The following is a 15,930-nucleotide window of genomic DNA, read 5'->3' on the forward strand; positions in this document are numbered from 1 at the left end:
GACAAAATTAACGCCAACTCCTTTTCTTTCTCTGTCTGCCACTATCTGCTACTATCTACCGTAGAACCAGATTCAGTCCTAACCCTTTTTTTGGCGTTCGATTTGTTAAAGATTCGCGTTCAATTAGATGACTTGTATATTTTCAATTTAAACACGAATTTTGATGTAATTTAATGGACAAGGATGCGTTGGTTTTAATTTGGTCTGATACCCTTTGGATATACCCCGTCGTAAATTAAGCAGTCGAAATATTTCAGAGACAAAATTAACGCCTACTCTTTTGTTTCTCTCTCTCTCTGCCACTGTCTACACTTCTACTCTCTCTCTCTGTCTAACCTTCCCCCCATCTTTCCTTTCTCTCTCCTATCTGTCAGCAATCAACCAGCGAAAAGGAGCGATCAATCAAAGAAGGAAGTAACTTTTCTACTGTAATAGCATACAAGGATCAAGCGATAAAAGAGAAATAAATCGTTTCTCCCCCCCCTGTGATGGCGCATTAGGTGTTTGATGAAATGCGGCTGCATCAATTGGTACAGCTGCGTCGTGTGAACGAGCTAGATATTGATAAAATTGCCTGATATTTCATCGGTATGATAATTTTTTTCTTAATTTTGAAAAAACTTGATGTGATGATTTGATAGGTATTGGATTTTTTTTTTGCTCTTATTTGTGTTGGTAGGTGGAGAGATATTGATTGAATTTGTCTTTCTATTTCAGAGAGATAATAATTTTTAATTAATGAATATACCCAATTTTTGTTACTATTTTTTGTGTCTTTTCTTAGTGAAGGCAACACTTTTGTTCTTTTCCTCAATTTGTGAATTTGGAAATTTGACTGGGTTGTGGGTATATTAAATGATGTTATCATACTTTGATCAAAGCCCACTTCTTGGTACGAAGGGTAGTTTTCTTAGTTAGACACAAAATTAATAAGATTTGATTTTGTTTCTTAATGTCTGATCCAAAAGTTTAGTTTGTAGAATTGGTGACTTGTTTCTCTTTCACAATTTCTCCATTTGTTTGGTAGGATATGTGTTTCTTTGACTTAAAAAATGCTTTTTGTTAGGTTAGCTTTGCTGTTTTTAATTGCTTTGCTGTTTCAATCATTTGGTGACTTGTGGTTGGTTTTTCTTGCTAGCAAAAACTTATCTAATGGTAACTTCATTCCTAAGAAATTTCTGAAAGTGATTGGGTTTGTTTGTAAATTGTAACTTCTCCCTTTCACTTAATTTTGATCACTAATCATACTGTAAATTGGTGAAAATAAGTAGTCTATTTCAGAATTAACCTTTTCTAATTTGTAAATTGCACAGATTGTCTAGGACAGTTTTTTTTTTTGTTGCTTCACCGAGAAATGGCGACTTTAACACCGAGCGGGTCGAGGCGAAAATATTCATGGTGGTGGGACAGCCACATCAGCCCTAAAAATTCCAAATGGCTCAAGGAAAACCTTACCGGTACTTATTTCTGTTCATTTGTGTTGCCGTGTTATTAGTATTCTTGAGCCTATGGTAATACGCATATTAAAGTTCAAACAATCGATCTGAACTGTTAAATATGATCTCCATATGAAAATTTACTTGGTAACCAAATTTTACATTTTTTAGAATTATTTTACTATTTTTTTATATAGATAGAAAATCACTTGATGTAAAAATTCTAGACCATTCAAAAGTAGTGATTTTCTACCTATCTAGAAAATAGTAAAAACAAATATAAAAAATGTATAATTTTAGTCAGCGAGTACATTTTTATATGAAAATTATGTTGAACGGTTCAGATCGACTATTTGAACTTTGAAAATAGAGACATGAATCTGCAGCACGGGTAGATCCTTAATATGCATATTACCGTAGTCTCAGTCTTTTATTTTCATTGGTCACTTGTTCTAAGAAACAACTACACTACTAGATATGGATTCAAAGATAAAGTCAATGATAAAGATAATAGAGGAAGATGCCGACTCCTTCGCGAAGCGTGCTGAGATGTATTACCGGGCCCGGCCTGAGCTGATGAGTCTTGTTGAAGAGACTTACCGGGCCTACCGGGCCTTGGCGGAGCGGTACGACCATGCCACTGGGGCCCTCCGTCAGGCCCACCGCACCATGGCCGAGGCCTTCCCTGATCAGGTCCCGCTCGATTTCAATGATGATGATGATGATGTCGATGATTTTGGTGGCGGTGATGTTGATGATGGTGATGATGTGCCGTATTTTTTTAACCCGGCTGATTTACAGAAGCAGGTTAAAGGTGTGTACCTGTTGATGCCATATGGGGATGTTTCAAATAATCAAATTGCTTGCTTTCTTTCAAGGGATCTGACCAAACAGAACTGGTACAGTGATGTGCTGTACTGGCAATGGTAATAACAGTTAAAAATAGTGTGCCCTCAATTTCTATACCAGCATGGACTAGTACATTCAAGATTGGATGGAACTGTACAAACAAGTTTCTTCTGGGCCCTACTTGTCAGCCTAAGTAGTTTTGTTTTGTTGATATTAATGAAATCAATAGTTGTGATGTTTTTCCTTTCTTTTTCTCAGATTTTGAGATTCTTCAGAAGGAAATATTGAGGTTGTCACAAGAAAACGAAAATCTCAGGTACCAAATTGAAAAAGGCCACCCGGAAGAGAGGAACTTCATAGAAACCCTCTCAAAGCTGGAAGTTGAAAAGGAGGCTGCTTTGTTACAGAGCAAAGAGTCGAGTGATAGATTAAACAGTCTGAAATCACAGATATCTCGCACTCAAGAAGAATTCAACAAATTGAAGGAAGAGATGCAGTTGAAGCTACAGGGCCTCTCCAGTACTCAAGAGAGGTGTGACATACTGGAGAGGACCAACCAGACTCTCCAGTCTGAGATGGAGAGGTTGAAGCTGAGAGCCAGAGAGAAGGAAGAAGAGGTGGAGAAGCTTAATATATCTCTCCAGTCTGAGCAGATTCAAAAGATGCAATCTGAAATGGCGCGTTTAGCTCTGGAGAAGAAACTGAAAGAAGCTTATGAAAGGATGAAGGGTCTAACTAAAATGGAGAAGGAAATGGAGAGGATCAAGGAGGGGAGGAGGAAACTTGAGGACCAAAATCGGCTTGCTAATTCAATTGTTAGTTGTCTCCAGAATGAAATCAAGAGCGGAGGTGAGAGATGGGATGAACTGGAGAAGAGTAACGAATCATTGAGTTTTGAACTGGAGAGTATGAAACAGAGGCATCGGGAATCTGAAGAAAAGGTGATGACATTGGAAGAAGAAATCGAGGGGGTAAAAGAGGAAAACCGAAGTCTCTCTATGAGCTTGAAAGCTGGAGACGAGAAGTACTCTGCACTAGAAAGAGTAAACCTTTCTCTGAATACAGAACTGGAGAAGGTGAAACAGAGACAAAGAGAGTGTGAAGACGAGGTGAAGATGGAAATGGAGAAACTAAATTACTCTTTACAGGAAACCCAGTTACATAAAATGAAATCCGAAATGGCAAATATGTCTCTCGGAAAGGCACTAGAGGAGTCCAATGAAAGAATAAAAGCTTTATCTGAGGAGAATGAGAGGTTGTTGGGAGAAATTGAGAGGATGAAAGAAGAGCAGACAGCTCTCAGTTTTAGCCTCAAAACTGGAGAGGAGAGGTACAATTCACTGGAGGGGAGAAACCGATCTTTATCCTTGGAGTTGGAGGAGATGAAGAAGAGGAAGTCGGAGGTAGAGAGGATGCGTGTGCATTTGCAAGAAGTGAAGTTACAAAAGGTGCAAGTTGAAATGGAGAAGATTGAATTGGAGAGAGAAATGGAGAGGACAAAAGAAGAGTACACAACAGTCAGTTTAAACGTAGAGACAAAGGAGAAAGAGTTGAATGAGAAGATAGGAGAATTGGGAAGATTGCAAGTGCAGTTACAGGAAATGCACTCGCAGAAATTGCAAGAACAAACAATCCATTTATCAATTGAGAAACAACTAGCAGAAAAGATGGGTGAACTGGAAAGGCTGCAAGTGCAGTTACAGGAAAATGCACTCGCAGAGACTGCACTTGCAGAAGCCCACGAAAGGCTGAATCGTTTGTATCTTCAAAAAGAGAAATTAGAGACGGAAATGGAGAGGATAAGAGAAGAAAACAAATCCCTAGATGAACAAAACCACCTGGCCAACTCAAGAATTATTCGATTACAAGATGAGATAATTTCCTTGAATGAATTTAAAAGGAGACTTGAAGGTGAAATCTCTCTCCATTTGGAAGAGAAGAGGCGTGCACAAGAAGAACTTTCTAGAATCAAACATGACAAAAGTGAGCAAGACTCGAGGCACATCTCTCTTACTGATCAAATTCAAATAGTAAGTTCAAATGTCGAATCTCTCCATGGGCTGGTCGAAGAACTGAAGGACGGCAATTTTGAATTAAAAGAGATAATTAAAAATCATGAGGATGTGAGGACTCTACAGTCTGAGAATCTGAGACAACTGGAGAGGGTGTCTGAAAAGAACTACCTTCTGGAGAAGTCTCTATCCATTGCGAATGCTGAACTGGAGGGGTTGAGGAGAGAGAAAGAGGAACTGGAGATGTCCAGTGAGAACCTCCATTCGAACATAGAGAAACTTGTTACGAGAAAGAATTTGTTAGAGAACTCTTTGTGCGATGCAAATGCTGAGATTGAGGGGCTTAGAAGAAAGTTGAAGGAACTGAATGCATCATACCAATTTTTGATGGTTGAAAATGAAAATCTTGCGGCCGAGAAGGGATCTCTTGTCTCTGAGGTAAATGTGTTTATATATATTTTCCTTTGTTTGTTATAATTTATGGTTTCAGTGCAGTACCAGCACCTACTTTGTTAGTATGGATCCGTACCAATAAGGTTAATTTTATACTACATTCTGTACTAATTGGTAATAAGATGTACCATAAGAAATTACTTCTTTTTTTTCAGGTACAAAGCACCAAAGTAATGCTCAGAGACTTGGAGAAGCGGTACCAAGAACTTGAGATCAACAACAGAAATCTACACCAGGACAAAACCCTCATTCTTGATCAAGTCAGGTATCTGCAAAACACGCTAAATCAAGAAAAAATGGAAACTCAAAGTGCCAAAAACCTTTTAGAAGCTGAGCAACAGAGAATCGTAAAAGCCCAGAATGAAATTTTCAAATTTCAGAGAGCCCTAAATGAGGCAAATGAAATGATTTCGAAACTGAATTGGGTTAGAAAGGAGAAGGAGAAGTTGGTACAAGGCGTAAGGTCGTTACAAGATGCGCTCAAGCTGGATAAGAAGTACAAGTCTCTTGGTGAGTTGCAGGAGGAGATAATCATGCAACTCATACTGCATGAAGTTGGGATGCTGGTCAGCACTGTTTCTGAGGCACAAGATGCAAGACAAAGCCGGCTTGTTGAGAAATCTCTCGTTGTAACACTTCTCGAACACTTTGGTAAAGAAGTTCACGAGCTGAGGGTAGAGAGAGAGAATCTGAAGGGAGAGAATGTAACCAAATCCAAGGAGTTACATGAGCTGAGGGGGGAAGTGGAGTTCCTGGTAAGTCAACTTACAGACTTGCAGGACTCACGCCGGTCTCTTCAGAAAGAGATTGCTACTCTGTTTGAAGAAAATTCTTACCTCTCCCAGAAGCAGAATGCATCGCGAGTCGACTTAAATGCAATTCTAACTGAGTCAATCTCACAAGATATCTTTGGGGTGGTTTTGAAGTCCATTTGTGAAGAGATGTGTGAAGAGAACATTTCACTTAAAAATTGTGGTTTTGAAATTGAGAGTTTAATGGGGAAAACCAAGAGTGCAATTTTTGATGCGTCTCTGTTCAAGGAGAAGGTTCTAGAGTTGACACTGGCTTGCGAGAGCTTTGAGATTAGTGCAATGGTTCAGAAAGAGGTGTTGAAGGAGGAAATTTCTAGAAGGAATTTGTGTATGCATGAGTTGAAAGAGAGATTGAATGAGATTGAGATTGAGAATCGGAGGCTGAAGGTGGATTTGGATAAAGGTGAAATGATGATTTTGGGTTCACTAAGAGATGAGGTGGAAGCGCTTGAGCAGCAGACACTTTCTCTGACGAAGGGTCGGTTGAGGGCTAGTAAGAATAAAAAGGAGGTATACCTTCTGTTCATTTTTTTGTTTAATTAATATGCTATTTTAGCATTTATATGTTCTATTAGGAATTGTGAGTTACCATCAATTCATACTACTACCGGGCCTGAAATGGTGAAATATAAGAAAATTGAGCCCTAGTAATGGTTTCCCTGGTCACATATGCACTGGTATAATATCGCTAGTAATAGTAACCTTATTGAGTGAGGCTATGGTACTATGCACGGATTGGTCCGTACTATAAATCAAAATGTATGTTTTCAAAATTCAAATTATCGATCTTAACCATTCAATGTAATCTCCATATGAAAATGTACTAGCAGACTAAATTTTACATTTTTTTGAATTTTTTTACTATTTTTTTAGTTAGGTAGAAAATCACTACTTTTGAACAGCGCAGAATGGTAAAAACATTCTTAAAAATGTATAATTTGATCTCAAAGTACATTTTCATATGGAGATCATATTGAACAGTTTAGATCAACTGTTTGGAGTTTGAAAACGGAGATATTGATCCATAGTACGGACCAATCGCGCTATGCATAGTACCATAGCCTCACTCTATCTTTTAACCAGCACCAATTAATAACTATACATATCTGACAAGTACAATGCATCAACTAATTATTTATTTTCTATCAGGAGAAGAAACTGTCTCCATCAAAGCGTGTCAAAAGCCCCCTCAAACCAACCAAAGGAGATCAAGGCGACACTGCAACTTCAGTTACACGCAACCCTGAGTTGCAGCAACTGTACACAACAATCAAATCCCTCCAGAAGATGGTTACCAGTACAGCACTAGTGTTGGAGCAAGAGCGGGTTGACTTTGCTGCCAGCCTGGCAGATGCGAAGAAGCAAGTTGAGTTACTAAAAATGAAGGAGATCTCAGATGACGATTTTTCTCGAGTTAATTATGAGCAAATGTTGAAAGATATACAACTTGACCTTGTGCAGAGTTCAAACTCTTCATCCTCATTAAACTCAAGAGGAGAGAGAGATAGAGAGAGAGTGAGAGTGCACTCTTCCCGGAAAAAAAACACGCGTGCGATTACAAGTGGAAGTACCGTAAGTGGGAATTCAGGGAGCTTTAATGCTGAGTCGTGGGGGCTTGCAGGAGGAGAGAGAGAGAGTAGTGAGAGAAAGAGGCTAAATGTGCGCTCTTTGATGCAAAGAGATATAGAGTTGGAGTATCCCGAAATTGACCTGGTTCTAGATAGAGAAAGAGATATGAGGGGAAAGAGGTTATCAACTGATCAAATGTCAGAAAAGGAGTTGGGCATTGATAAACAAATGGTCCCAAGAAAAGCAAATGTCGGTACGGTTGAGTCGCATCAAGAGTGGAAAACAAATATCATAGAGAGACTCACCTCTGATTCAAAAAGGCTTATCGAACTCCAATCAGGATTAAACGAACTGAAATCCAATATTGGATTATCAGAGGGGCAAAATGGAAAATTTACCAGTCAACAAACGGAAGGCATGACAGTACAATTGAGAGAAGCTGAGGAAACCATTTTGCAATTAATCGAAACCAACAACAAATTGTCGAAAAAGGTTGAGGAAATTGATGCTAATTTGGAAGTTGAGAGTAATACTGATACTTTATGTAAGAACCAGAGAAAGATTTCGGATCGTGCAAGAAATGCATCAGAGAAAATTGGGCGATTGGAACTGGAGTTACAAAAAGTGCAGAAAATGCTCTTGAAACTCGAAGCAGAAAGTGTAAGTGAAATTACAGGAAGTGTGGTGCCATTGCCAAAGAGATCAAAGGTTCTTTTAATAGAATATCTCTATGGAAGGAAAAAGGATAGCAGGAAGCAGAAAAAGACGCCTCGGTGCGGTTGCATGCGAACTAAAACGCAGGAAGATTAGTTGCATGCATGTTCTTTTGATTGTGCTTATTGTATGATTAATATAGTGGTGAAGATGTAATAATCTTATATGCTAGTTATTGACTAGATTACTAAGGGATAGATATCTCTTGAATAATAATAATTTGGAGATAAATGGTTTGTGCTTAGCTTTTTCTTTTCTTTTTTTATTACAAGGAAGGTTGTAAATTGGTGGAGATAATGACCCAATGAACTGCTCTAATATATGCTTCTCTTATGTTTGTGTTATTTATTCTAAATTTATTCAATTTTGTTTGTTCCTTGCTACAATGTTAGTGATTAATTATATATTATCCATGAGTTTATACTATATTAATGTATATCTTCGTTAAGTTGAATGCATGATTTTTTTTTTTTTTTTGTGAGATTGTGGAGGCTCTAGATAAATAATTCGGATACTTTGGTTCGATGGATTCAATCATTGTCCAATCTGCATCTTAACGCAGGCATTCCGTTTTAAAATCCATGCACATCTACTTCAAATTCTGCGCACACTAATCTTGATACGGTTTGAACAGTGTTAAAGCTCATTGAACTCAAAAGTAAATCTGATGTCCATCGAATCTACTATGTTCACCTAGAAAACCTTTTTACTTCATTCATCATCTCTCTACCCTTTTGACTCACCATCACAGTATCAGTATTTGCTTTGTATGTTGGGGGAGTGTTATTAGTTGAGCTTACAGGGAATTCATATCACCTAAGGTACTTCAAACGGTGAGTTTGAATCTGATCTGTTCATTATGTATTGACACAAATCTTAAAGGAACCCTATGCAATACATGCTTGGACCGGATTGATCCAGATATATATTCATTATGAGAGCGCTATGGATCCAATTTTTTTTTTGTTTTTAATGTTCAAAGTCTCAACCTGATCTCTACATAAAAATGTTTTTAACAACTTCCTAAAATAGACATAAAATCATGTTTTGGGATAGTCTGAATCTCCAGGTCAGGTAATTTTGTATCAAAATTTACATTACTGCCATATTGTATCACTCATCAACGCATGAGGTCAAAGTACCATAGATGCTAAGGAACTTCTTTTCCCACTAATTAAGAATTTATACTCATACTTAGTGTCTCTCTTTAGTAACACTCATTAGCTGAACAATTGAAATATTAATTTAAAATAAGTTATAGAAACTGTATCAACCTTACAACCTAAAAAACAGAAGCTATTGAATCTGAAAGCAATCATTTTACTTTTAGCAAAGTTAATTTTTCAATCTGATATATCCTTAAACCCTAACAAAGTAAAAAATTTCAGTGATCTTTTATGATTTGTCTTTCAAACTATTTATTGTTAGAAATCTAAAAACTTCACCAGATCCTTGACAGAGAGTTACACCCATCAGTAAAACTAGTTATTCTAACCAGTACCTACTACCACCACAAACCTAAGAAAAAAAAAAAAAATAGAATGATCATTCATCCATGAAAATGCACCCCTTCATTACCAAACCCTAGAATCAGTCTCTACCCATAAGAGACCTGACTCTATCTAAAATGCGGTGATAATGAAAAAACAAACTTGAGTGCTCTCCCGAGAGTCCATCCCGGTGATGTCGGTTACTCCCTGCCAAATTATTACACGGACTCCCTCCGATTACTAAGTCGATACCTCCGTACCGTGCAATAAACCTAGTCAGAATTGCATCAGTTACACGTGTCACATCATCAATTTCTTCGAGCTCTCCCTCTTGTCCCGTCTGGTCCCACCAACCCCTCAGAATGTTGCGGTTGATGGCCGATATCTCAACTGAGAGGACCGCTGTCATCTTTATCCCGAGTCGATGAAGCGCCACCTCAGCACCGCCAATCCCGGTGAAAAGGGACAACACTCTGATGCCTTTTGGGTACAGTTCTTTTAGTACTGACAACTGGTACGCAACCGTATCAACCTGAAAAGAGTTCCCCAAAGACCTGTACCGTTCGGTACGGCTGACACCACGGGTATGGTCCCGTGGAAACCCTAACAAGAACTCCACCTCATCAGGCTCGAGCGGAGCAACTCGGTTATGACCAACCCATATCAAGTTCCATTTCTTGCACTCATACAGGACCCACCTTATAACTTCTGGTGGTGGCGGGTCCGGCGATGAACCCAGCCTCGATCGAATCCTCTCAGTCAATTGTGCACTGCCAATGCATGTCTGAAGGCAGTTGAACTGGGTGCGAGTGTCCCATAGGGGCCAGTGTGTACATGCTGAAGGGAATGCCTCCAAAATCGTCATCGGTGGTGTCGGTTCCAAAGGAAACCGATTTGCAATCGGCATGTTATGGATATATCCCCTCTTTCTATAACAAGCCGAGAAGTACCTGGAGTCTATGTACTCAGGTGTAATGCCATAAAGGAATCGAGAAATGGTTTGCCACACGCCCTTCGGAGTAAGTGCAACATTTTCATAGAAGAAGTAAGGCGGGCCCTGTGCTTCTTTAGGGATATCCCGGTACAGCTGGCGCATCGGGTCCATGGGAAGACCGAACCCGACCATCGGGCTTGGGAGGTTATTTCGATCTGTTTCATCGTCCTCTTCTCTGCTGCTGCGGGGCCTACTGGTGGCAGTGGGCCGGCGGTAGGCCCGCTTGAGGCGCTCACGCATGTGAGTGCTTCTTCGACTACTGCTTGCGCCATCACATCTTTGTTTTTTGTTGCTATGCACAAACGGGTCGTATTTGTCACCATCTTTCTTCTGTAAAGTTCATTGAATGAGTTTTAACAGAATGCCATGAGAAAAATAATTTTTTTTACAAGTTACAATCAGACCCCTTACTGTGAGTCTTTACTGGTATCCAAGTCAATTTATGGTGAATTTCAAACAACCAAAAGGTAGTATCTAGCAGCAGCAAGGTCTAAGGTTATGAGTTGAAACACAAAAAATAAAAGCAGAATCTTGTCAGTAAATATAACCACAAATCAAGTGGATTTTACTTTTCGTAATGCCATAAGAAAAAGAAATATTTTTCAAAGGTAACTGAAAGACTGTACAAGTTACAATCAGGTCCCTTTCTTTGAGTCTCTACTGGTCTCCAGGTCAAGTTATGGTGAATTTCAAACAACCAAAAGGTAGTGCTAGCAGCAAAAAGGTCAAGGTTAGAAGTTAAAACACAAGAATAAAAGCAGTATCCTGTCAGTAAATATACCCCTAAAGTTCATCAAATGAATTTCAAGAGAATGCCATATGAAATAGACATTTTTTCAAGGGTAGTTGAAGCTTGAAAGATTGTACAAGTTACAATCAGGCCCCTTATCCCGTGGAGATGTTTTTTTTAAATAAAATATTATATTCGGCTGGAAAAGGAAGGAATCGAGTTAATTTTATTTCTAAATATAAAATGCTTGCACCGCGGCATTGTTCTGGTGGTACCTATTTTTCAAAAATCAACTTGTTTCCTCCACTTTCCAGCAGAAAATAATATTTTATTTCCAAATAAAATAAAACCAAGTAAACAATAAGAAAGAAGCATCACACAAATGATACATAAAGTGTGAACAATTACCTTTTCTGAGTTGGGTGCATCATATTCCCCAAACCCGCCTTCTTCCTCTACTGTTTCTGCAGCGCAGATCGAATCGGCCAGCTCACTAATGGGCACATCTTCCCCTGTCATTACAAATTAAAAAAAAAAAAAAATCAATCAATAAAGTGGCCTCATTCTGACAAGCAAAATAGATATTTTTTTTATTAGAAGTGTACCGCATCTCTCAATTGCTGAAGTGGCCGCTTCCTTACGATAACCCATCTCTAGTAGGGTCCGGAGTTTCTTACTAAAACTAGTCTGACCAGACATCTCCAATTCAAAATCCTATAATAAAAAAACATAGCGCACAAGCGATGACTTCATATCAGATGCTTGAGGTGCTAGTACATGCATGTTGATATATGGTTACATCATAATATTGCATCAAATACTGAAAGAGCACACCAAATTAGAATTGAGCAAAATGTTATTTAATGTATCAGTATTTTCCAGTATAGACTATACTGGTACCTACCAGTGATTACCATAGTACTGGGTAGTACAGACCCTCGTAATTCCTAACTGTGATGTGCAGTCACTATACCATAAGGGGAAGTTTCATGTATACCCCTCAAAAACCTCGAAATTACGTATTCCCCCCTCTAAAATTCATAATATCATATTTACCCTTCTAAATTTCAAAAACCGACCAATTAGAAGACTAAATATTTCTCTTAAACATGTTACACATTTTTTATTTCTTAATAAAGGATAAAATGGGTACTATATAAATTTGAAATGAGTTTTATTAGAAAATCAATAAATTGGGTAAATTTTCTGAGTTTTTGAAATTTAGAAGGGTAACTATGATATTATGAATTTTAGAGGAAAAAATACGTAATTTCGAGCTTTTTGAGGGGTATACATGAAATTCCCCCGTACTATAAAGTACAAAAATAAAGTTTCAACTGTCATACCATGTCATCAAAATCATCCAAATCAGAGCAGTCGTCATCTGCCCAGTCATTTTCATCACTTGGTGAGTTTACACCATTTGTCTCATTTGCTTCTCGAGTTTCATCAAGTGCCTACATTGTTTCAGGGAAAGAAATAAGGAAATAATTTTAATTGAGTAAGGCTATGGTAATATGCATATTACATAGTGGCCTGCGCTATGGACTCATATCTCCATCTTTTAAAGTTCAAAACCGTCGATCTGAATTATTTCACATGATCTTCATATGTAAATGTACTTGTAGACCAAATTATAATTTTGTACAATTTTTTTTTACTATTTTTTATAGTTAAAAAAAACACTCAATTTGAAATTTCTGGACCATTCCAAAGCAGTGCACAGTTTCAGGGAAAATCACTTGATTTGAAAATTCTGCAAACTGTGCACTGGATTTTCTAAAATATGTAAGATAGTTAAAAAATTAAGTGCCTACTTTGTTCCAGGGAAAGAAAAAAAAAACTATTAATTTAAATTGCACAGTTTACAGATATCCCTATACAAAACTTCAAAGATGCCATGAAAATCCAAAAATAAATGGGAAAGGTGCTGCATGTTCATCATATAACATGCCATACTATGAAATTACATTCTTTTCTGACTCTTCACTGAACTGGAAAGATAAGGACCTTGTACCAGTTTAGGAACTCCTTTTAAAAACAAATAGTGTGAAGAAGATGAATGGGTTAATCTTACTGAGATTTTACTAAAAGATGAGAGTCAGAAAGCTGATACATACTTTGTAAGTGAGCAGGAGGTTTAAAAGGGAATCTGAGTTCCCATCACCTACAATTAAGAAAGCCGATTATATTATCATTTTAAAAAAAATCATAAAAATAAAACAATAAAAGAAAAAAAAAATTTCATAGGATACATAATTTGTATTGTGCTACTTACATTACTATAGTACAGGTATTAGTAACTGAGCGTGATTGTGTTTTACTTATCAGTACTGACAGCCACAAAGAAATAAAAGCAGTGTGACAGAATAAATGAACAGCAATGCAACTAAAAAGAGAGACTAGGACATGTCAGACAAACCTTAGATGAATTAATATTCTAATTTTAATTGAATATTAATTCACCTAAGCCCTTCAAATAAAAAGAAGATGAATTATGTACTAGCTCACCGTTTTCTTTTAATGCTTTGGTAATCATCTTCTCTGGAAAACCCATGGCCAGAAACTGAGTCATTAGGTTAGAACTTGAGGCGCCATCTTGAACAGACTGAATTAGAAATTGAAATGACACAAGTTACTTACTCAATTAACTCAAAACAATAAAGAGTAGGGTTTAAATGCCTCTTTCATGACTCAATTGTGCCTCGCATTCTTATCTCCATTTTAAAAGTCGAAACAGCAGATTTGAACCGTTCAACATGATATTCATATTACAATGTGCTTGGAGATAAAATTCTATATTTTTTGGATTTACTATTTTTTTACGTAGGTACAAAATCACTATTTTTGGATGGTAGGGTTAAAGTGCCACAATCATGCCTCACATCCTTATCTTCATTTTAAAATCCCAAACAATCGATCCAAACTGTTCAACATCATCTCCATATTAAAATGTGCTTCCATATCAAATTTTATATTTTTTGAAAATTTTTTACTATTTTCTTACATGGGTACAAAATCACTGTTTTTCCAGAAGATTCTGGACCATCCATAAACAGTGATTTTGTACCTATCTAAAAAATGAGAAAAAACTTTCAAAAAAATTATAAAATTTGATCTCCAAACACATTTAAATGTTGAGATTAACTTGATTGGTTCGGATCAACGGTTTGAACTTTAAAAACGAAGATAAAGATATGAGGCACTATTGAGGCATGAAAGACATGAGGCATATGAACCCTAGTAAGAGCAGCATTAATTGAGCTAATAAATACCCCATTTGAAGGCCCTTCGATCCGAAGCACAGTAGGCTTTTCTTCTACATCATCGCTTACCCATGACAGATCATCGGAACCATCGCTGTCACTTACCCAATTCTACATCGCAGCACAAAAGTATACAAAAATAGCGATCAGATAATCGTTATCAAGATTTCTTCTTATTCAATTCAGTGAAATAGCACTTGATTCCACCGAAAACAGGAAACAGAGAGAGAGAGATGAAACAGATACCATATCGGAAACAACAAAGCAGTGGCGTGGCGTGGCGTGGGGCGGCGTGCTCTAGCTCTCTTCTCCAACCAGCCCCCTTTGCTTTCCCTCCCTCAGGCAATGGTTGTAACGGGAAAGAGAGCGAGGGAGAGGGAGAGAGAGGGGGAGAGGAAGCGACACGAGGTTTTGTTTTGCGCTCATCGACTGGCGACAGCGCAGTAGAGAGAGAGAGAGAGGAAGAAGAAATAACGGGCCGTTAGATTTGAGGCCTTAACGGCCCGTTTTGAATTGATCAATTCTAATTAGACAAAACAAATTTGAATAAGACTTAGGTGCTATAGATAGTATAAGGTTTTTCGCACTGTTATTTTAAAATTTTATTGTATAAATTTTAAATTTTGATCTAAATAGTTCAGTAAATTAATTAAGTAAATTAATTATATAATGAACTTGTAGAATAATAATTTTTATTATTTTTGAAATTCTTTTACTATTTTTTATAATTTATGAAATATGGTAAAAAATAGCTTAAAAATAAAAAAAAATTATCAATATTTTAGATCATTTTTTGTTATTTTTTCATAAATTATAAAAAATAGTAAAAATTAATATTCTATAAGTTCATTATATAACTAATTTATCTATGTATATCGAAATTTGAAGTTTATATGATAGATTTTTGAAATCATAGCACAGAAAATCTAATACTATCCATAACACCTATGTTATACTCAAACATGTTTTACAACTTTTATATCTTGGAGTTTTGTCCAAAATCAGGAGTAGTTATGATTAAAATTACGTGCTAAGAAAGTGTTATTTGTTTGAAGATTTTAATTACTAATTATTTATTTAGGTGTGAATATGTATGTCATTAATAGAATTAAAAGAGAGGTAGTAGTATTTTTTTTATGAGTTTTTAGAAAAATCATTTAAAACATTTTGACGTGCTAAGAAAGTATTATTTTGTTTGTGAGTCTCTAAGGTTTTTTGAGAGGCTAAGAAAAGTTATTAAGATTTTTTTGGGAATAGTAAATTATTTAAAGTAGTATTAATATTTAAATGACTTTTGATTGAAAAATAAGGCTTTACGAACAACCAAAATCATATTGTATGACATCTTTTAAAATATTACAAATTTTATGTATTAAGTTGAGTTTATTTCCTCTTTGTATTCTGTGAGTTGAGTTTACTTTTTCTATGTAGAATTAAATTAGACTGGTTGGTTAGATTGGAATCACCTGTTCAATTTGGTTCCATGAAAAAAAGTTTTGTAATTGAATCGAAAAAATCAATTTAATTAACTGATTTTTACTAAAAAAAACCGCGAACCAATATTTACAAAAAAAAAAAAAAAATTAAGCATGTTCTACTTTTTTT

At 36.7% G+C, this 15,930-nt stretch overlaps 2 protein-coding genes across 2 annotated transcripts; one reads left to right on the forward strand and one right to left on the reverse strand.

Annotated features, from left to right (window-relative positions):
- The first annotated feature begins 261 nt into the window (after positions 1–261).
- On the forward strand, positions 262–8,189 carry LOC144544879 (uncharacterized). Its single transcript, XM_078293416.1, has 6 exons — positions 262–588; positions 1,314–1,457; positions 1,912–2,250; positions 2,544–4,735; positions 4,906–6,072; positions 6,712–8,189. The coding sequence occupies exons 2-6, from the start codon at positions 1,355–1,357 to the stop codon at positions 7,939–7,941; spliced, it is 5,031 nt and encodes a 1,676-aa protein (XP_078149542.1). The 5' UTR covers positions 262–588; positions 1,314–1,354; the 3' UTR covers positions 7,942–8,189.
- A 1,029-nt stretch (positions 8,190–9,218) lies between these two features.
- Positions 9,219–14,720, reverse strand: LOC144545152 (DNA (cytosine-5)-methyltransferase DRM2-like). Its single transcript, XM_078293737.1, has 8 exons — positions 14,572–14,720; positions 14,335–14,436; positions 13,571–13,667; positions 13,180–13,226; positions 12,406–12,516; positions 11,665–11,773; positions 11,468–11,571; positions 9,219–10,659 (listed from the first exon to the last, which is right to left on the reverse strand). Exons 1-8 carry the CDS (start codon positions 14,572–14,574, stop codon positions 9,436–9,438), a joined length of 1,797 nt encoding a protein of 598 aa, XP_078149863.1. The 5' UTR covers positions 14,575–14,720; the 3' UTR covers positions 9,219–9,435.
- Positions 14,721–15,930: the final 1,210 nt, after the last annotated feature.

Source organism: Carex rostrata, chromosome 27 (genome assembly GCF_964058835.1).
Source record: "Carex rostrata chromosome 27, lpCarRost1.2, whole genome shotgun sequence".
NCBI lineage: Eukaryota > Viridiplantae > Streptophyta > Magnoliopsida > Poales > Cyperaceae > Carex > Carex rostrata.